Source organism: Catharus ustulatus, chromosome 37 (assembly GCF_009819885.2).
Source record: "Catharus ustulatus isolate bCatUst1 chromosome 37, bCatUst1.pri.v2, whole genome shotgun sequence".
Taxonomy (NCBI): Eukaryota; Metazoa; Chordata; class Aves; order Passeriformes; family Turdidae; genus Catharus; species Catharus ustulatus.
Window position 1 is genome coordinate 258,292 of NC_046257.1, and position 21,009 is coordinate 279,300.

At 51.0% G+C, this 21,009-nt stretch overlaps 2 protein-coding genes across 2 annotated transcripts; one reads left to right on the plus strand and one right to left on the minus strand.

The window, feature by feature from the left end:
* Positions 1-16: 16 nt before the first annotated feature.
* RNASEK (ribonuclease K) lies at positions 17-3,704 on the minus strand. The gene is made up of 3 exons (XM_033084338.2): positions 3,450-3,704; positions 1,418-1,497; positions 17-324 (listed from the first exon to the last, which is right to left on the minus strand). Exons 1-3 carry the CDS (start codon positions 3,525-3,527, stop codon positions 186-188), a joined length of 297 nt encoding a protein of 98 aa, XP_032940229.1. The 5' UTR covers positions 3,528-3,704; the 3' UTR covers positions 17-185.
* Positions 3,705-5,386: 1,682 nt separating this feature from the next.
* Positions 5,387-20,307, plus strand: LOC117009889 (solute carrier family 2, facilitated glucose transporter member 4-like). The gene is made up of 11 exons (XM_033084242.1): positions 5,387-5,491; positions 6,333-6,476; positions 7,225-7,385; positions 8,064-8,188; positions 8,598-8,713; positions 9,525-9,684; positions 10,494-10,675; positions 12,275-12,379; positions 13,024-13,119; positions 15,363-15,566; positions 20,045-20,307. The coding sequence occupies exons 1-11, from the start codon at positions 5,453-5,455 to the stop codon at positions 20,246-20,248; spliced, it is 1,536 nt and encodes a 511-aa protein (XP_032940133.1). The 5' UTR covers positions 5,387-5,452; the 3' UTR covers positions 20,249-20,307.
* Positions 20,308-21,009: the final 702 nt, after the last annotated feature.

A 21,009-nucleotide genomic window follows, 5' to 3' on the forward strand; every position in this document is an offset into this window, starting at 1 on the left:
AAACCCGCGCCTTGGCTAGACAACAACTCTCTTTATTATCTCAACCCTTCCAAACTTCTCTGCGTCGCTCCAGGCGGGAGAAAATTGGTCCTCCGAGAAGGGGTGGATGCGGTTTTTTTTTTTTTTTTTAAGGGGGGAGGAAAAACGGGATTTTTTTGGGGGTGAAAAAGGAAGATTTTGGGGTCTCAGCGCACCATGTACTCCTTGCGCTTGTTGAGGCGGGTCTGGCACAGGGAGAAGCCGCCCAGCAGCGCGTAGAGCCCCGCGGCGATGAAGCAATTGTAGCTGACCTGCTCGTAGAGCGCGTAAATGCGCTCGGGGCCGCTGCGGGGGGAGAGATTGGGGGATTTTTGGGGGGGTTTGGGGGTCTAAATCCCCCCAAAATCCTATCAGGGATCCTCAGGACCCCTCAAATTCTCCCTAAATCACATCGAGGGACCCCAAATCTCCTTCAGGGACCCCCAAATTCCCCCCAAATCTCATCGAGGGACCTCCAAAATCCCCCTCAGGGACCCCCAAATCCCTTTGAGAGACCCCAAATTTCCCCCAAACTTTCCCCAAATCCCCTTCAGGGACTCTCAGGATCCCCCAAATCCACCCCAGAATCCCTTTCCAGGACCCCCAAATATCCCCCAAATTCCTTTCAGGGACCCCAAATGTCCCTCAGGGACCCCCTCAAATCCCCCCAGTTCCCTTCCAGGACCCCCCAAATTCCCCCAAATCCCCCCCAAATCCCTCCCAAATCCCCCCAGGACCCCCCAAATCTCCCTCAGGGACCCCAAATCCTCCCCAAATTCCCCTCAGGGACCCTCAAGACCCCCCAAATTCTCCCTAAATCCCTTCGAGAGACCCCCAGGACCCCCTAAATCTACCCCAGGATCCCCAAAATCCCTTCCAGGACCCCCCAAATTCCCCCCAAATCCCATCGAGGGACCCCAAATCTCCCTCAGGGACCCTCCAATTCCCTTCCAGGACCCCCTAAATCCCCCCAATTCCCCCTTAAATTTGTTCCAGGACCCCCCAAATTCCCCTCAGGGACCCCAAATCTCCCCAAACTCCCCCCAATTCCCTTCCAGGACCCCCAAAATCCCCCCAATTCCCTTCCAAGACCCCCCAAATCTCCCCAATTCCGTTCCAGGACCCCCTAAATCCCCCCAATTTCCCTCTAAATCTGTTCCAGGACCCCCCAGGACCCCCCAAATCCACCCCAGGACCCCCCAAATCCACCCCAGGACCCCCCAAATCCCTTTGAGAGACCCCAAATTCCCCCCAAATCCCCCCCAGGACCCCCAAAATCCCTTCCAGAACCCCCCTAGACCCCCCCAGGACCCTCCAATTTCCCCCCAGGACCCCCCAAATCCACCCCAGGATCCCCAAATCCCCCCCAGGACCCCCCAGTTCCCCCCAGGACCCTCACTCAGTGAAATCCTCCTCGGTGAAGGGCACGTCCTCGATCAGCACGGCCGAGTGCACGTTGAAAAAAATGCCCAGCAGCACCTGGGGGGGGTCCAGGGGCGATTTTGGGGGGATTTTGGGGGGTCCCGAGGGGATTTTGGGGGGTCCCGAGGGGATTTTGGGGGGTCCCGAGCCGCCCCACCCCCCCCAATGCGGATTTTGGGGGTGGGGGAGGGGCTGGGGGTGACTCAGGGGCAGCTGAGGGGAAGTTGGGGAGGGTGGGGGAGGGGTTGGAGGGGTGGGGGAGGGGTGGGGTGAGACCCCCCCCCAGGTTTTTGAAGGGTTGGACCCCAAAAAACCTCCCCAGCCCCTCACAGACTCCAAGACCCCCCCCAAAAAAACAAAAAAGGACCCCAGGACCCCCGAAATCCCCCCAAAATCTCTGCAAGGGAGCCCAAAACCCCTCCAGGATCCCCCAAAATTCCATCTGAGACCCCCAGGACCCCCTAAAATCCCTCCAGGACACCCCAAAATTCCATCTGAGACCCTCAGAGACCCCCCAAAACCCTCCCAGAGCCCCCTAAAATCCTTGATAACCCCACAAGGACCCCCCAAAACCCCTCAGAGCCCCCCCAAATTCCCTCTGAGACCCCCAAGGCTCCCTCAAAACCCCCAAAACCCCTCCAGGACCCCCCCAAATTCCCTCTCAGACCCACAGGGACCCCCCAAAACCTCCCTAAAATCCCCTCAAGCCCCCCTAAAATCCCTCTCAGCCCCACAGAGACCTCCCAGAACCCCCCAAATTCCCTCTCAGACCCACAAGACCCCTCAAAACCCCTCAGAATTCCCCCAAATTCCCTCTCAGCCTCACAGGGCCCCCTCAAAACTCCAGAAAACTCCTTGAAAACCCCACAGAGACCCCCTAAAACCCCTCTAAATCACCCCAAATTCCCCCTGAGACCCACAAAACCCCTCAAAACCCCTCAGAACCACCCCCGAGACCCCCCAAACTCCCTCTCAGACCCCTCAGAGCCCCCCAAATTCCCTCTCAAACTCCTCAAAATCCCCCCAAATTCCCTCTCAGACACACACGACCCCTCAAACCCCCCCCAAATCCCCCCTCAGCCCCACAGAGACCCCTCAGAGTCCCCCCAAATTCCCTCTGAGACCCACAAGGACCCCCCAAAACCCCTCCAGGACCCCCCAAAATCCACCTAAGACCCCCCAAACTCCCTAAAAACCCCACAGAGATCCCCTAAAATCCCTCTAAATCACCCCAAAACCCCTCAGAATCCCCCCAAATTCCCTCTCAAACCCACAGGGACCCCCCAAATTCCTCCTTCAGCCCCACAGAGACCCCTCAGATTCCCCCCAAATTCCCTCTCAGACCCCTCAGAATCCCCCCAAATTCCCTCTCAGCCCCACAGAGACCCCCCAAAACCCCTCTAGATCACCCCAAATTCCCCCGAGACCCACAAGACCCTTCAAATTCCCTCTCAGACCCCCAAAGACCCCTCAAAATCCCCCCAGGACCCCCAAATCCCCTCTCAGCCCCCCCAAAACCTCTCAGAACCCCCCCAAATTCCCTCTCAGACTCCCAAAACCCCTCAGAATCCCCCCAAATTCCCTCTCAGACCCCTAAAACCCTTCAAAACCCCCCCAAATTCCCTCTCAGACCCCTAAAACCCTTCAAAACCCCCCCAAATCCCCTCAGAGACTCCCAGGATCCCCTCAAAATCCCTCCAGGACCCCCCAAAATCCTTGATAACCCCCTAAAACCCCCCAAAACCCCTCAGAATCCCCCCAAATTCCCTCTCAAACCCCCTAAGACCCCTCAAAATCCCCCCAAATTCCCTCCCAGCCCCCCCAAAATCCCCCCAAATTCCCTCCCAGCCCCCTCAAAACCCCTCCAGGACCCCTCAAATTCCCTCTCAGACCCCCAAAACCCCTCAGAGCCCCCTCAAATTCCCTCTCAAACCCCTCAGAATCCCCCCCAAATCCCCTCCCAGCCCCCCAAACCCCTCAGCGCCCCCCCTCCCCTCACAGCCCCTCACCAACATCACGACGCCCCAGGCGCTGAGGACGAGCCCGCACGCCGCCATCTTGGGCCCGCAGCACAGCAGCGACACCATGGCGGGACCGGGGGGGATCCCGCGGGGATTTTTTTGGGGGAGTTTCGGGGTTTTTTTGGGGTTTTTTTGGGATTTTTTTCGGAGTTTTTCCGAGCGCTCGGAGCCGCTGCTGCGGGCGGGCGCCGCTGACTGAGGCCACGCCCCCTCCTGACGTGACCACGCCCCCTTTGCGTCGCCACGCCCAGTGCGTCACAACGTTCTCAGTGCGTGACCACGCCCCTTTCTTCTAAACCACGCCCCTCCTCTCAAGCCACGCCCCCTCGGGCGGTACCATCGCCACCCGCGGGGGGGGGAGCGCGGTTCTGATTGGCTGAAAGGCGGTTCTGAGGGGCGTGGCTTCGCGTTAGGCCACGCCCACCGGGCCCACGCGTGTCCTCGGTGTCCCCTCGGTGTCCCCTGGGTGTCCCCTGGCTCCCTGTCCCCGCCTGTCCCCGCCGGTCCCCGCCGGTTGTTGTGGTCCCCACCCCGCTGTGACGTCATTCGTGACGTCACCCGGGGATGTCCCAACACGGGGATTTCCAAAATTGGGACGCGCGCCCTTTAAATTCCCCTCCCCCACCCCCAGGGTCACATTGAGGTGACATTTGTGGGGGAGGGGAGGGGATAAAAATAACCCCGGCACGCGCCCGCCCCTCCCCCACCCCCTCCCCCACCCCAACCCCGAGGGGGGGAGGGGCGGTGACGTCATCGCCGCTTCTATTTTTGGGCAAAACCACCCGAAATTGGGGGTGGGGGGAGGGGCGGGGTCATCCCAGGGCTCCCCCACCCCCCAAATAAACCACGGGGGGAGGGGGCGTGGCCGGGGTGGGGGAGGGGCGGGGAGGGGGCGTGGCCTCGCCCCTCCCCCCGCGCCCCCCGGAGCCGCCGCGAGCCCCCGGGACCCCCCGGGCACCCCCCGACCCTTTAATTAACCCCTAATTAATCACTAATTAACCGCTCATTAATCACTAATTAACCCCTAATTAACGCTGGATTCACCCCCCCCACCGAGCTGTAATTAACCGCTAATTAATTTTTAATTAACGCCGCGATTTTCCCCTGCGGGTTTTAATTAATTTTTAATTATTAATTGCACTAATTAACCGCTAATTAACCTCTAATTAATGGTTTATTAACCCACCCGGACTCCCCTCCTTTAATTAACCGCTAATTAATCCCTAATTAAACCCCCGATCCCCTCCGGGACTCCTAATTAATCCCTAATTAATCTTAAATTATTCCTTAATTAACCCTTAATTAATCATAAATTAATCTTTAAATAATCCTAAATTAATTCTTAATTAATCCGCGGTTACACATCGACCCCTAATTAATCCTTAATTAACCCCGGGACGCGCTGATTCCTTAATAACTCCTAATTAACCGCTAATTAATACTTAATTAACCCCCCCAATTATCTCCGGCACCACCGCGATCCTTAATTAACCCTTAATTAACCCCCAATCCTTAATTAACCCCCCTGACCTCCCCTCATTAATTCCCCCACCCCCTTTTAACCCCTCAAATCCTTAATTAATCCTTAATTAACCCTTAATTAACCGCTAATTAATACTTAATTAACACTTAATTAATCCCTAATTAACACTTAATTAACCCAAATCCTTAATTAACCCCCCTGACCCCCCCTTCATTAATTCCTCCTCCCCCTTTTAACCTCCTAAATCTTTAATTAATCCTTAATTAATTCTTAATTAATCCTTAATTTCCACTCTGACCCCTAATTAATCTTAATTAACCCCTAATTAACCTTTAATTAACCCCTCCCCCCCCCGGGAACCCCTCCCGGGGGGGCCCCTCCCCCCCCCTCATTAACCCCTAATTAACTAAATAACCTCATTAATTAATCAATCAGCGCTTTAATTAATTAATCAGCGTGTTAATTAATCAATTAGCCCGTTAATTAATCAAGTAATTAATCAATCACCATGCCCAGGGGGTTCCAGCAGATCCAGGAGGACGAGGAGGTACCGGGAGTGGGGGAGGGGCGGAAATTTTTTGGGGGGGATTTTGGGGGGTCCCGAGGGTGGGGGAGGGGCGGGAAATCCCAACGGGAATTTGGGGAGGGGTCCCGGGGGTCCCGCCCCTCCCCCACCCCAAAAATCCCCTCCCCCACCCCAAAAATCCCCCAAAATCCCCCCAAAAATCCCCCAAAAATCTCCCAAAAATCCCCCCAAAAATCCCAAAAAATCAAAAAAATTCAGATTTTTTTGCCGATTTGAGGGGGGGTCCCCAACTTTTCCCCCTCCCCAAATTTTCTTTGGGGTTCCCCCACCTTGAACCCCCTCGAGACCCCCAAAACTTCCCCAAATTTCCCCAAATCCCCCCAAAAATCCCCAAAATCCCCCCCAAAAATCCCCAAAAATTCGGAATTTTTTGCCGATTTGAGGGGGGGTCCCCAACTTTTTTGGGTTCCCCCCCCACTGAGACCCCTCCCCAAATTGCCCAGGAGGACGAGACCCCCCAAACCCCCCCCAAAAATCTCCCCCAAAAAATCCCAAAATTCCCCCCAAAATCCCCCAAAAATCCCCAAAAATTCCGATTTTTTTGCCGATTTGAGGGGGGGTCCCCAACTTTTCCCCCTCCCCAAATTGTTTTTGGGCTCCCCCCACCCCGACCCCTCCCCCAGGAAGTCGAGACCCCCCAAAACCTCCCCAAATTTCCCCAAAAATCCCCCCAAAAAATCCCAAAAAAACCCCAAAAAATCCCCAAAAATCCCCAAAAATTCCGATTTTTTCGCCGATTTGAGGGGGGGTCCCCAATTTTTTTGGGTTCCCCCCCCCTGAGACCCCTCCCCAAATTGCCCAGGAGGATGAGGGGGGTCCCCGTTGCCCCCCGGGGGGGTCGCCGCCCCCCTCGCTGACCCCCGCCCTGGCCCTGACCGTGTTCGCCGCCTCGCTGAGCTCGCTGGGGTTCGGATTCAACATCGGAGTCATCAACGCGCCCCAAAAGGTACCGGGGGGACCCCAAAAATTCGGGGGGACCCCAAAAATTATCGGGGAGACCCCTGGGATAAAGAGGGAGACCCCCAAAAAATGAGGGAGACCCCAGACCCAATTAAAAATCCGAATTTTTAGGGGGATTCCAAATTGTTTTTTTTTTTTTGGGGGGGGTTCCAAATGTCGGGAGGGAGCCAAAAAATTTTGTGGGGACCCCAAAAAATTCTTGGGGAGACCCCAAAAAATTCGGGGATCAATTTCAGACCCCGAGGGAGACCCCAGACCCAAAAAAAATCCGAAATTTTTGGGCGATTCCAAATGTTTTTGGGGGGTCACAAATGTCGGGAGGGACCCAAAAAATTCCGTGGGGAGCCCAAATTCGGGCGCCCCCTCCCCAAATTCAGGTTCCCACCCCCCTAATTCGGGTTCCCCCTCCCCAAATTCGGGGGCCCCCTCCCCAAATCGCAGGTCCTGGAAGGGGAGTACAACGCCACGTGGGTGCTGCGCTGGGGGTCACCCCCTCCCCAAATTTACGATCCCCTCCCCCAATTCAGGTTCCCACCCCCCCAAATTCAGGTGCCCCCTCCCCAGTTTGGGCCCCCTCCCCAAATTCCAGGTCCTGGAAGGGGAGTACAACGCCACCTGGGCTCAGCACTGGGGGTCGCCCCCTCCCCAAATCGGGGTCCCCCTCCCCAAATTCGATGCCCCCTCCCCAGTTCGGGGTCCCCTCCCCAATTCGTTGCCCCCTCCCCAAATTGCAGGTCCTGGAAGGGGAGTACAACGCCACGTGGGCGCGGCGCTGGGGGTCGCCCCCTCCCCCCCAGACCATCTCCCTGCTCTGGTCCCTCTCGGTCGCCATTTTCTCGGTGGGGGGGATGGGCACGGCCCTGGCGGGCGGGGCCCTGGCCGAGCGGCTGGGCAGGTAAAGGGGGCGGGGCTTAAAGGGGTGGGGCAGGGGCGGGGCTTAAGAGAGGGGTGTTTGGGTGGGGCTTAAAGGGGAGGGGGGAGGGGGCAGGGTTTCAATTTGGGGTGGGGTGGGAGGGAAGGGGTTAAAAATGGGGGTGGGTGTGGCAGAGTGGGCGGGGCTTAAATGGGAGGGGGTCGTTGGGCGTGGCTTAACTAGAAAGGGGTGGGGCTTAATTGGGTGCAACATACTGGGCAGGGCTTAAAGGGGAGTGGCTTAACGGAAAGGGGGCGGGGCTTAAGTGGGTGTGGCAGAGTGGGCGTGGTTTAAATGTGATTGACGTGGAAGGCGGGACTTAAAGGGGAGTAGCTTAAGGGGAAATGGGCGGGGCTTGAGTGGGTGTGGCAGAGTGGGCGGGGTTTAAATGGAAGCAGCCTGGGGGCGGAGCTTAAAGGGGAGGGTTTAAGGGGGAAATGGGCGGGGCTTGAGTGGGCGTGGCTTAAACTGGCGTGGAATTGGGCGGGGCGTAAATGGAAGGGGTTAAAGGGGCGTGGCCTGGAGGACATTGTGGGGGGCGGGGCTTAGCGGGTGTGGCCCTAAATGGGCAGGTGATGAGCGGGCGTGGCCTCACACCGCCCAAAGTGGGTGTGGCCACCCCACCCGTGGCCACGCCCCCTCCCCTCCCCCACCCCCCAGGAAAGGCGCCCTATTGGCCACCAACGGGCTGGCCGTGGTGGGCGGGGCTTTGATGGGCGGGGCCAAGCTGGGCCCCACCTACACCCTGATCATCATCGGCCGCTTCATCGTGGGCGCCTACTCAGGTAGGGGGCGGGGCCTGGGGGCGTGGCCTGCGTTTGGGGGCGTGGTCTGGCTGTGGGGGCGTGGTCTGGCTTTGTGAGCAGGTGTGGCTTGGCTGTGGGGGGCGTGGCCTTGCTTTGTGATGGGCGTGGTCTGACTGGGGGGCGTGGCCTGGCTCTGTGATGGGCGTGGCTCCCTGGGGGGGTGTGTCCGGACTCTGAGGGGGCGTGTCCTTGCGCTGTGGTGGGTGTGGCTCTCTGTGGGTGTGTCCTGACTGAGGGGGCGTGGCCTGGCTTTATGAGTGACACAATCACGGCTCTCTGTGGGTGTGGCCTGACTGAGGGGGCGTGCCCTTGCTCTGTGAGGGGCGTGGCTCTCTGTGGGCGTGTCCCCCGCTCGGAGGGGGCGTGTCCCGACTGGCCCCGCCCCCAGGGCTGGTCTCGGTGCTGGTGCCGCTCTACGTGGGCGAGGTGGCGCCGCTGCGGCTGCGGGGGGCGCTGGGGACCCTGCACCAGCTCGGCATCGTCCTGGGCATCCTGGGCGCGCAGGTGGGCGGGGCTAAACGGGGTGGGGCCTCTGGGGGCGTGGCGTGGTGGGCGTGGTCGGAAATGGTGGGTGGGGCTTGTGGGGAGGGACTTTGGAGGTGACATTTGGGGAGGAAGTGGGCGGGGCCTATCGGGGTGGGGCTTAAAGGGGGCGTGGCTTGTTGGGCGGACTCTTGTGGGTGGAGCCTCCAGGGTGGGCGGGGCTAAGTGGGTGTGGCTTAATGTGGTAGTGCTGAAGTGGGCGGGGCTTGGGTGGGTGGAGTCTCAGAGGTGGGTGGGGTTTGGAGGGGTGGGGTCTTTTTTGGGTGGAGCCTCCAGGGTGGGCGTGTGTTAGGTGGGCGGGGCTTAATTGGGTGTGGTTTAAGGGGCTGTGCTGGAGTGGGCGGGGCTTGCGGTGGTGGGCGGGGCTTGGCTGGGTGGGGTCTCGGGGTGGGCGGGGCTTGTGGGGAGGGGTCTGAGGGCACGGTAGGAGAAGTGGGTGGGGCCTAATTCAGTGGGTGGGGCATTGTGGGGGTGGGATCCGGGTGGGCGGGGCTTTATGGGTGGGCGTGGCTTGTGGGGAGCGGTCCTTGTGGGCGGGGCTTGTTGGGGAGCGGCCCTTGGAGGTCCTGAGGGGATTTTGGGGGGGGGGTTGGGTCTCCTCGGGACGCGACACGTCACGACACACCCCTCCCCCTCACGACAGAGCGCCAAATCCCGCCCCATATCGCGACATCCCGCCATTATCGGCAGTATATCGCCCCTTCCCCCCGCGATATCGCGCGATATCACGCGATATCACGGCCTATCGCGATCTGAGCGGCCTCTCCCGCAGGTGCTGGGGCTGCGGGCGCTGCTGGGGACGCCGGCGGCGTGGCCGGCGCTGTTCGGGGCGGGGCTGCTCCCGGCCGCGCTGCAGCTGCTGCTGCTGCCGCTGTGTCCCGAGAGCCCCCGGTTCCTGCTGGCCCGGGGCCAGCGCGGCCGCGCGCGCCGCGGTGAGTGCGGGGCCTTCGGCCTCGCGGGGGCGGCTCCTCCTCCTCATCCTCCTCCTCCATCCCCGTTCTTCCTCCTCAACTTCATCCTCCTCTTCCTCTGTCCCAAATTTTCCTCCTCCTCCTCCTCCTCCTCCTCCTCCTCTTCCTCCTGGCCTTTCTCTTCTTCCTCAGTCTCCCTCATCCTCCTCTTCCTCTCCAAAATTTTCCTCCTCTTCCTCAATTCCTGTTCTTCCTCCCTGCCTTCATCTTCCTCCTCTTCCTCCATCCCTTCCATCCTCTTCCTCCCTCCTGTTTCTTCCTCCTCCTCTTCCTCAATCCCTTTCTCCTTCCTCATCTTCCTCTTCATCCCCTTCATCCTCCTCTTCTTCCTCAATCCCTGTTCTTCCTCCCCACCTTCATCTTCCTCTTCTTCCTCCATCTTCCTCCCCCTCACCTTCATCCTCTTTCTCTGATTCTCCCTCCTCCTCCTCTTCCTCAATCCCTTTCTCCTTCCTCACCTTCATCTTCCTCCTCTTCCTCCATCCTCCTCTTCCTCAGTTCCCATTCTTCTTCCTCCTCTTCCTCAGTTCCCATTCTTCTTCCTCCTCTTCCTCAGTTCCCGTTCTTCCTCCCCACCTTCATCTTCCTGTTCTTCCTCCATCCTCCTCCCCCTCACCTTCCTCTTCCTCCTCTTCCTCCATCCCCTCCATCTTCTTCCTCCTCCTCCCCCCCACCTTCGTTTTCTCCTCCTCTTCCTCAATCCCTGCTCTTCCTCCCCTCCCCTCCATCCCTCCCCCTATCACGACAAGCCCCTCCCCTTTCCCCCCCAGGCCTGTCGCGATTGGCCGGCCCGGCGGCGGAGGCGGGGCTGGCGGCGCTGGAGGCGGAGCTTGGCCGAGGCCCCGCCCCCAAGGTGGGGCTGCTGGAGCTGTGCCGGAGCCGGCGGTACCGGCAGCCGCTGATCGTCACCCTGGGGCTGCAGCTGGCGCAGCAGCTCTCGGGGATAAACGCGGTAAAAATGGGAAAAAAAATCAAAAATAGTGAAAAATGGGCGGGGCTTATAGGAAAAGGGGCGTGGTTTATGCTGAAAGGGGCGTGGTATAAGATAAATGGGTGTGGCAGTGGGCGGGGCAATGATGTCACCCTGGGCACAGCAGCTCTCGGGGATAAACATGGTGAAAATGGGGAAAAAAATAAAAAAATTGAAAAATGGGCGGGGTTTAATGGAAATGGGTGTGGCAGTGGGCCGGGCCATGATGCCATGTTGGTTGCAGCAGCTCTTGGGGATAAAAGCGGTAAAAACGGGGAAAAAAAACCAAAAAAATTGGGAAAATGGGCGGGGCTTGTAGGAAAAGGGGCGGGGTTTAATGGAATGGGTGTGGCAGTGGGCGGGGCTATGATGTCACGCTGGGCGCAGCAGCTCTCGGGGATAAACGCGGTAAAAACGGGAAAAAAAATTTAAAAAAAAGGGGAAATGGGCGGGGTTTGTAGGAAAAGGGGTGTGGTTTGTGCAGGAAGGGGCGTGGTTTAAGATAAATGGGTGTGGCAGTGGGCGGGGTTATGAAGCTCGCGAGGATAAGCGTGGTAAAAATGGGAAAAAAAATCAAAAATAGTGAAAAATGGGCGGGGTTTGTAGGCAGAGGGGCGTGGTTTATGGGGGAAGGGGCGTGGTTTGTGGCGGAAGGGTGTGGCAGTGGGTGGGGCCATGATGCCATGTTGGGTGCAGCAGCTCTCAGGGATAAACACAGTAAAAATGGGGAAAAAAAATCAAAAATAGTGAAAAATGGGCAGGACTTGTAGGAAAGGGGCGTGGTTTATGGGGGAAGGGGTGTGGTTTACGCTAAATGGGTGTGGCAGTGGGCGGGGCTATGACACTCGCGGGGATAAACACGGTAAAAATGGGAAAAAAACAAAAAAGGTGGGAAAATGGGCGTGGTTTGTAGGCAGAGGGGCGTGGTTTATGAGGGAAGGGGCGTGGTTTGTGTGGAGTGGGTGTGGCAGTGGGCGGGGCCATGATGCCATGTTGGGTGCAGCAGCTCTTGGGGATAAATGCGGAAAAAATGGGAAAAAAAAAAATTAAAAAAGTGAAAAATGGGCGGGGTTTGTAGGAAAAGGGGCGTGGTTTATGGGGGAAGGGGCGTGGTTTAAGATAAATGGGTGTGGCAGTGGGCGGGGCTATGAAGCTCACAGGGATAAACACAGTAAAAACGTAAAAAAATTCAAAAATAGTAGGGGAAATGGGCGGGGTTTGTGGGAAAATGGGCGTGGTTTGTGGTACAAGGGGCGTGGTTTGTGGGGAAATGGGTGTGGCTTATAAAAGGGGCGTGGTCATAAACTACCACTCAATTAGATTAGGCGGGGCTTAACAGGGCGGGGCCCAAAGGGGCGGAGTCAGCAGCAGAACAGGGGGTGGGGCTTGAAGGAAGGGGCGTGGCCAAACACGAAGGGTGGAGCCTAAATGGGTGTGGTTTTGTGGGCGTGGCATTAAGGGGGTGGAGCTTAATGGGCGTGACTAATAGGATTGTGAGAGGTTTAGGGTGTGGTTAATTCGAGTGGGCGTGGTTTGAAGGGGCGTGTCCCGCTGACCACGCCCCCTTTTGGCCCCGCCCAGATTTTCTACTACTCGACGTCCATCTTTGAGGGGGCGGGGCTGCGGGACCCGGCCGTCGGCACCATCGGCACGGGCGTGGTCAACGTGGCGGCCACGGCGCTGTCGGTGAGCCACGCCCACCCGGTGGGCGGGGTCATGGGGGCGTGGTTTCCATAGGGCGTGGCCCTGGGGGCGGGTTCTTATTCGGGATGGGCGTGGTCATGAGGGGGAGGGGCTTCATGGATGGGCGTGGTTATAAGGGGAGGGTTTTGTGAGTGGGCGTGGCCTCCCTGGGGTGTGGCCATGAAGTGGGTGGGGTCTCATGGTGGGCGTGGTCTGGTGGGGCTTAATGGGTGGGCGTGGTCTTGAAGGGGGTGGGGCTTCTTAGGTGGGTGTGGTCCTGAAGGGGGAGGGGCCTCATGATGGGCGTGGTCTTGAAATGGGAGGGTCTTCATAGGTGGGCGTGGCCATGAGGGAGGGGTTTAATGTGTGGGCGTGGTCTTGAGGGGGAGGAGCCTCATGATGGGCGTGGTCCTGAGTGGGCGTAGCTTTCATGGGTGGGCGTGGTCATAAGAGGGAGTGGCTTATTAGGTGGGCGTGGTCTTGAGGTGGGGCCTCATAATGGGCGTGGTCTGGGACTTAATGGATGGGCGTGGTCTTGAGGGGGCGGGGCTTAATGGGGTGGGTGTGGTTCTGATTGGATGGGTGTGGTCTCATTTTGGGGGCGTGGCCCGGTGTGGGCGTGGCCCCCTGAAGCCCCGCCCCCTCAGGTGGTGCTGGTGGAGCGGGCGGGGCGGCGCCTCCTGCAGCTCGTGGGGCTGCTGGGCATGATGGGATGCGCCGGGACGCTGGGCGTGGCACTCAAGGTGAGCTCCAAAATTCACCTGGGAATCCCAAAATTTACCTGGGGTACCCCAAAAACTCACCTGGGGACCCTAAAAATTCACCTGGGGATCCAAAAATTTCACTTGGGGATCCCGAAAATTCACCTGGGAATCTCAAAAATTCACCTGGGGACCCAAAATTTACCTGGGAACCCGAAAATTCAAATGGGAATCCTAAAAATTTACCTCGGGACCCCAAAAATTCACCTGGGAATCCCAAAAATTTACCTGGGAATCCCAAAAACTCACCTGGGGATCCCAAAAATTCACCTGGGGATCCTAAAAATTCACCTGGGGACCCCAAAATTCACCTGGGAATCCGAAAATTCACCTGAGGATCCCAAAATTTACCTGGGGACACAAAATTCACCTGGGAATCCCAAAACCCACCTGGGAAATGGAGAAAATTTGGGCATTTTAGGGGGAAAAAGTGGAAAATTTCGGTGGATTTTGGTGGAAAAATTCGAGATTTTGGTTTGGAAATTTGGAAATTTCGCTTCCCCCCTCCCTGATTTTGGTGTCCCCAACACCCCCAGTCCCAAATGAGGAAAATTTGGGTGGAAAATGGGGAAAAATTGGAGTTTTTGGGGTGGGAAATGGGGGAAAATTCGGGATTTTGGTGGAAAAAATCGGGATTTTGGTTTGGAAATTTGGAAATTTTTGTTCCCCACTCTCTGATTTTGGGGTCCCCAACACCCCCAGCCCCAAATGAGGAAAATTTGGGAATTTAGAGGGTGGGAAATGAGGAAAATTTGGGATTTTGGGGTGGGAAATGAGGAAAAATTCGGGATTTTGGTGGAAAAATTCGGGATTTTGGTTTGGAAATTTGGAAATTTTTGTTCCTCCCTGCCTGATGTTGTTTCCCCTCTCCCAGCTCAGGGGTCCCAGCCGGAAATTTGGGGTTTTTAGGGTGGGAAACGGAGAAAAATTTGGGTTTTGGGGTGGGAAAAAAATCAGGATTTTGGTGCAGAAATTTGGAAATTTCGTTTCCCCGCTCTCTGATTTTGGGGTCCCCAACACCCCCAGCCCCAAATTTCGCCCATTTGAGGATTTAGAGGGTGGAAAATGTGGAAAATTTGGGATTTTTAGGGTGAAAAATGTAGAAAAAATTGGTTTTTTGGGGAAAAAAATCAGGATTTTGATGCAGAAATTCAGAATTTTCACTTCCCCCCTCCCTGATTTCGTCTCCCCTGTCCCAGCTCGGGGGTCCCAGCCCCAAATGAGAAAAATTTGGGATTTTTAGGGTGGAAAATGAGGAAAAATTGTGATTTTTGAAGGGAAAAAAGGGGCAAAATTGGGTTTTTTGGGGAAAAAAATCGGGATTTTGATGCGGAAATTTGGAAATTTCGCTTCCCCCCTCTCTCTGATTTTGGGGTCCCCAACACCCCCAGCCCCAAATGAGGGAAATTTGGGTGGAAAATGGGGAAAAATTGGGATTTTTAGGGTGAAAAATGTGGAAAAAATTGGTTTTTTTGGGGAAAAAAATCAGGATTTCGATGCTAAAATTTGGAATTTTCGCTTCCCCCCTCCCTGATTTTGTTTCTCCTCTCCCAGCTCGGGATCCCCAAAATCCAGGGGAGAGAGGGGCGGGAAATGAGGAAAATTTGGGTGGAAAATGGGGAAAAATTGGGGTTTTCGGGGTGAGAAATGTGAAAAAACTTAGGATTTTGAAGGAAAATGGGGGAAATTTGGGGGTTCCTCTCTCTGATTTTGGGGTCCTCAACACCCCCAGCCCCAAATTTCGCCCATTTGGGAATTCAGAGGGTGGGAAATGTGGAAAATTTGGGATTTTTAGGGTGAAAAATGCGGAAAAATTGGGTTTTTTTGGGGAAAAAAATCAGGATTTTGGCTTGGAAATTTGGAAATTTCTGTTCCCCGCTCTCTGATTTCGTTTCCCCTCTCCCAGCTCGGGATCTCCACAATCCAGGGGAGAAGGGAGTGCAAAATTTGGGGTTTTTAGAGGAAAAATTTGGATTTTTTGGTGGGAAAAAAGGGGAAAAAATCAGGATTTTGATGCAGAAATTCAGAAATTTCGCTTCCCCCCTCCCTGATTTCTCCTCCCCTCTCCCAGCTCGGGGGTCCCAGCCCCAAATGGGGAAAAATTGGGATTTTTAGTGTGAAAAATGTGGAAAAAATTGGTTTTTTTGGGGAAAAAATCGGGATTTTGATGCTGAAATCCGGAAATTTCGGGGTTCCTCTCTCTGATTTCTCGTCCCCTGTCCCAGCTCGGGGGTCCCGTGTGGGGGGCTCTGGCCCTGGCCTCGGCCCTGGCCTTTGTTGGATTTTTCGCGGTGGGTCCGGGCCCCCTGCCCTGGTTCGTGGGGGCCGAGCTGTTCCCGCCGGGGCCGCGCGGGGCCGCGCTGGGACTGGCCGGGCTCGTCAACTGGGCCAGCAACACCGCCGTGGCCATGGCCTTCCCGGCTCTGCAGGTAAGGAGAAGGGTGGGGAAAAATTGGGGAAAATTTGGGGAAAATTTGGGATTTTTTTGGGAAAAAAACTGGGATTTTTTTGGTGATTTTTTGGATTTTTTTTGGATTTTTTTTGGATTTTTTTTGGATTTTTTTTGGATTTTTTTTGGATTTTCTTTGGATTTTTTTCGGGATTTTTTTGGGATTTTTTTGAGATTTTTTTGTGGATTTATTTTTTTAATTTTGGGGGCATTTTTTGGATATTTTTTTGATTTAAAAAAAAAAAATTTTTACATTTTTTGGAATGTTTTTAATTTTTTTTTTATTTTTTGGGGATTTTTTGGAGGGATTTTGGGGGTGGTGATGGCATTTCCGGCACTGTAGGTAAGGAGAAGGGTTGGGAAGGATTTGGGGTGGTTTTGGGAATTTTTGGGGATTTTTTTTTGATTTTTTGGTGATTTTTTGGTGATTTTTTGCTTTTTTTTTGGATGTTTTTTGGAATTTTTTCTGATTTTTTTCGAATTTTTGGGGGTATTTTTTGGGATTTTTTGGGGATTTTTTTCGGATTTTTTCGGATTTTTTCGGGATTTTTTGGGATTTTTTTGGGATTTTTTTGAGATTTTTTGGGGTATTTTGGCCGTCGCCATGGCATTTCCCGCACTGCAGGTAAGGAGAGGGGTGGGGAAAAATTGGGGAAAATTTGGGAATTTTTTGGGAATTTTTGGGGATTTTTTTGGATTTTTTTTGGAATTTTTTTGGATTTTTTTTGGATTTTTTTAGAATTTTTTTCCGATTTTTTTCAGATTTTTGGGGGTATTTTTTGGGATTTTTTTGGGATTTTTTTGGGGATTTTTGAAATTTTTTTGGAGGGGATTTTTTGGGAGTTTTTGGGATTTTTTGGGATTTTTTTGGATTTTTTTTGGATTTTTTTTGCTTTTTTTTGAATTTTTTATGATTTTTTTCGAATTTTTGAGGGTATTTTTTGGGATTTTTTTGGGTTTTTTTTGGGATTTTTCTGGAGAGCTTTAAAAATTATTTTTTGGGGATTTTCTTGGGATTTTTTTGGATTTTTTTTCGGATTTTTTGGGATTTTTTTCGGATTTTTTTTGGATTTTTTCGGATTTTTTTGGGATTTTTTTTGAGATTTTTTGGGGGTATTTTGGCCGTCGCCATGGCATTTCCCACACTGCAGGTAAGGGGGGGGTGGGAAAAATTGGGGAGAAATTGGGGGAAAATTTGGGAATTTTTTGGGATTTTTTTGGGATTTTTTTGCTCTTTTTTTTGGATTTTTTTTTGGATTTTTTTGGATTTTTGGGGGGTTTTTTTGGGTGTTTTTTTTTATTTTGGGGATTTTTGGGAGGGGATTTTTTTTTTATTTTTAGAGATTTTTTTGGAATTATTTTGGATTTTTTTTTTTAGAATTTTTTTTGAAATTTTGAATTTTTTTGGAATTTTTAAAATTTTTTTTCGGGATATTTAAGGGGAATTTGGGGTGGTCATGGCCTACAGATATGGAGGAGGGGTCCGGGAAATTTTGGGGATTTTTAGGGATTTTTTTGGTGATTTTTTGCATTTTTTTTTTGCTTTTTTTTTTTATTTTTTTCCGACATTTTTTGGAATATTTGGAGATTTTTTGGGGATTTTTGGGGGATTTTTTGGGGTTTTGTTGGATTTTTTGGGATTTTTTTTGATTTTTTGGGATTTTTTGAGATTTTTTGGGGGTATTTTGGCCGTGGCCATGGCATTCCCGGCACTGCAGGTAAGGAGAAGGGTTTGGAAAATTTTGGGGAGAAATTGGGGAAAATTTGGGATTTTTTTGGGATTTTTTGGGGATTTTTTTGGGATTTTTTTGGATTTTTTTTGGATTTTTTTTGGATTTTTTTCCGATTTTTTTCAGATTTTTGGGGTATTTTTGGGGGATTTTTTGGGATTTTTTTGGGGAGTTTTAAAAATTTTTTTGGGGGGATTTTTTGGGATTTTTTGGGATTTTTTTGGAATTTTTTTGGGATTTTTTTCGGATTTTTTCGGGATTTTTTGGGATTTTTTGGGGATTTTTTTGAGATTTTTTGGGGTATTTTGGCCGTCGCCATGGCATTTCCCGCACTGCAGGTAAGGGGGGGAGTGGGGAAAAATTGGGGAAAATTTGGGGAAAATTTGGGAATTTTTTGGGAATTTTTTGGGATTTTTTTGGTGATTTTTTGGATTTTTTTTTTATTTTTTTTTTATTTTTTGGGGATTTTTTGGGATTTTTTGGGGGATTTTTGGGGATTTTTTTGGGATCTTTTTTGGGTTTTTTGGGATTTTTTTGGGATTTTTTTGGGATTTTTAAAAAAAATTTTTCCGATGTTTTGGGGATTTTTGGGGATTTTTTGGGGATTTTTTTGAATTTTATTGGTGATTTTTTGCATTATTAAAAAAAATTTTTTTTCAATTTTTTCTAATGTTTTGGGGATTTTTTTGGGATTTTTTGGGGAGTTTTTTGGGGATTTGGGGGGGATTTTTTGGGAATTTTTTTGGATTTCTCTGGATTTTTTTGGCGATTTTTTGCATTTTTTTTATTTTTTTACGATTTTTGGGGATTTTTTGGGATTTTTTTGGGGATTTTTAAAAATTCTTTTTTGAGGGATTTTTTGGGATTTTTTGGGATTTTTGGGGGAATTTTTGGGGATTTTTTTTTTATTTTTTGGGATTTTTTTCCGATTTTTTTTTTTTTGATTTTTGGGGGGATTTTTTGGGGATTTTTTGGGGGGATTTTTTGGGATTTTTTAGCGAGGTTTTGGGGGTATTTTTTTTTTAATTTTTAAAAATTTTTTTGGATTTTGGGGGGATTTTCTTTGATTTTTTTTGGATTTTTTGGGGATTTTTGGGGGGATTTTGGCCGTGGCTTTTCCGGCGCTGCAGGTAAGGAGAAGGGTTGTGGAAAATTTGGGGAAAATTTGGGATTTTTTTGGTGATTTTTTGCTTTTTAAAATTTTTTTTGGATTTTTTTCCGATTTTTTTGGGGGTTTTTCGGGTTTTTTTGGGATTTTAAAAAAAATTTTGGGGGGATTTTTTTGGGATTTTTTGCGATTTTTTTGTGATTTTTTTTTAATTTATTTCGATTTTTTTTCGGATTTTTTGGGACTTTTTTGGGAGATTTTTTGGGAATTTTTGGGGATTTCTTTGGAATTTTTTGGGGATTTTTTTGGGGGTGGCGATGGCTTTTCCGGCCCTGCAGGTATGGAGAAGGGTTGGGAAAAATTTGGGACTTTTTGGGGGATTTTTTCGGGATTTTTTCGGGGGTTTTGGGGTTTTTTTGGGGATTTTTTGGGGATTTTTTGGGGGTTTCTTTGGGATTTTTTTCAGATGTTTTCAGGGATTTTTTTTAGATTTTTGGGGGGATTTTTTTCGGATTTTTTTCGGATTTTTTTCGGATTTTTTGGGGGCATTTTAAGAAATTTTTGGGGATTATTGGGGGGAAATCCAAGAAATTTTGGGGAGGATTTAAAGAAATTTTTGGGGCGATTTTTTTGGGAGGGAATTCAAGAAATTTTTTGTGATTTTGAGGGTTTCAAGAAATATTTTGGAATATTTTGGGGTGGATTTTGAGCTCATTTAATCCATTTAAATCCCTTTTTTAAACCCCTTTAACCCAAAATTCCACCCCAAATTTACACAAAAAAATCCCAAAAAATTCAAATTAAATTTTAAATTATATTTTAAATTTTAAATTATATTTTAATGTTTTTGGGGGGTGGATTTGGGCTCATTTAACCCATTTTAATCCCCTTTTTAACCCCTTTAACCCAAAATTCCCCCCCAAAATTACACCAAAAAAATCCCAAAAAATTCAAATTAAATTTTTAATTATATTTTAAATTTTAAATTATATTTTAATGTTTTTGGGGGGTGGATTTTGGGCTCATTTAACCCATTTAAATCCATTTTTTAACCCCGTTAACCCAAAATTCCCCCCCAAAATCTCACCCAAAAAATCCCAAAAAATTCAAATTAAATTTTTAATTATATTTTAAATTTTAAATTATATTTTAATTTTTTGGGGGGGTGGATTTTGAGCTCATTTAACCCGTTTAAATCCCTTTTTAAACCCCTTTAACCCAAAATTCCCCCCCAAAATTTCACCCAAAAAATCCCAAAAAATCCAAATTAAATTTTTAATTATATTTTAAATTTTAAATTATATTTTAATGTTTTTGGGGGGTGGATTTGGGCTCATTTAACCCATTTAAATCCCTTTTTTAAACCCCTTTAACCCAAAACTCCCCCCCAAAATTTCACCCAAAAAATCCCAAAAAATTCAAATTAAATTTTTAATTATATTTTAAATTTTAAACTATATTTTAATGTTTTTGGAGGGTGGATTTTGAGCTCATTTAACACATTTAAATCCCTTTTTAAACCCCTTTAACCCAAAATTCCCCCCCAAATTTTAACCAAAAAAATCCAAAAAAATCCAAATTATAATTTTAATTAATTTTTAAATTTTTTTTCTCTTTCAGGACGCCCTTGGCCCCTTCGTTTTCCTCCTTTTCGGGGGGCTCCTGGCGGGTTTCGCCCTCTTCACTTTCCTGCTGCTCCCCGAAACTCGCGGCCGAACCTTCCCGGGGGGAGGGGACCCCCAAAATCCCTCCCCTCCCCCCCTGGGCACCCCCCTGGAGAAGGACACCGAGCTCCAGTGCTTGGCCACGCACGAGGAGCCCTAAAAAATCCAAAATTTGGGGTTTTTTTAGGGCACCCCAAAAAATTAATTTCAATTTTTTTTGACGACACCGCCAAAAATATTTTAAATATTTTTGGGTTTTTTTTTTTGGGGACACACCCAAAATTTATAAGTTTATTTTTTTGGGTTCACCCCTCCAACATATTTTTTTTTTTTCTGGCACTTTTGGGGTTTTTTGGGATTTTTTGTTTTGTTTTGTTTTTTTGATTTTTTGTTTTTTTTTTTTTTTTGGGGGGGGTGGTTTTGAGAATTTTTTGGGTTTCCCCGTTGTTCGAAGGGGTTTTTGGGGAGGAATTTGGGGTTTTTGGGGTTTCCTCCCCGGCTGTAAATAAAGGTGAGGATGAAACAGCGACCCCCGAAATTTGGGGAATTTTGGAGGGAGGGGAGGGGGAAAAATGAGGGCGCGCCCCTTTAAGAACAAGCCCCGCCCATCCTCTGCGTGGCCACGCCCCCCTCGCCTCCCATTGGTGGATCCGCGGAAGCGCCGCCTCTGATTGGTCGAGAGCCTCGCGCCGCGCACGCGGCCGGGGAGGGGGCGCCACGTGAGTGCCGGCGGGGCGGCGCATGCGCAGTGGCGAACCCGCGCGGTGCGTTCGAATAAATTTGCATAAATTTACATAATCCTCGGGCGCTGCTCACGAGGCCATTAACGTCATTTACCTCGTTTGCATAATGAGCGGTGCCGGCACCGTTGCCATGGCGACACCTCCCCCCTCCCGAATGGGCCTTGAGGCCTAACCCGCC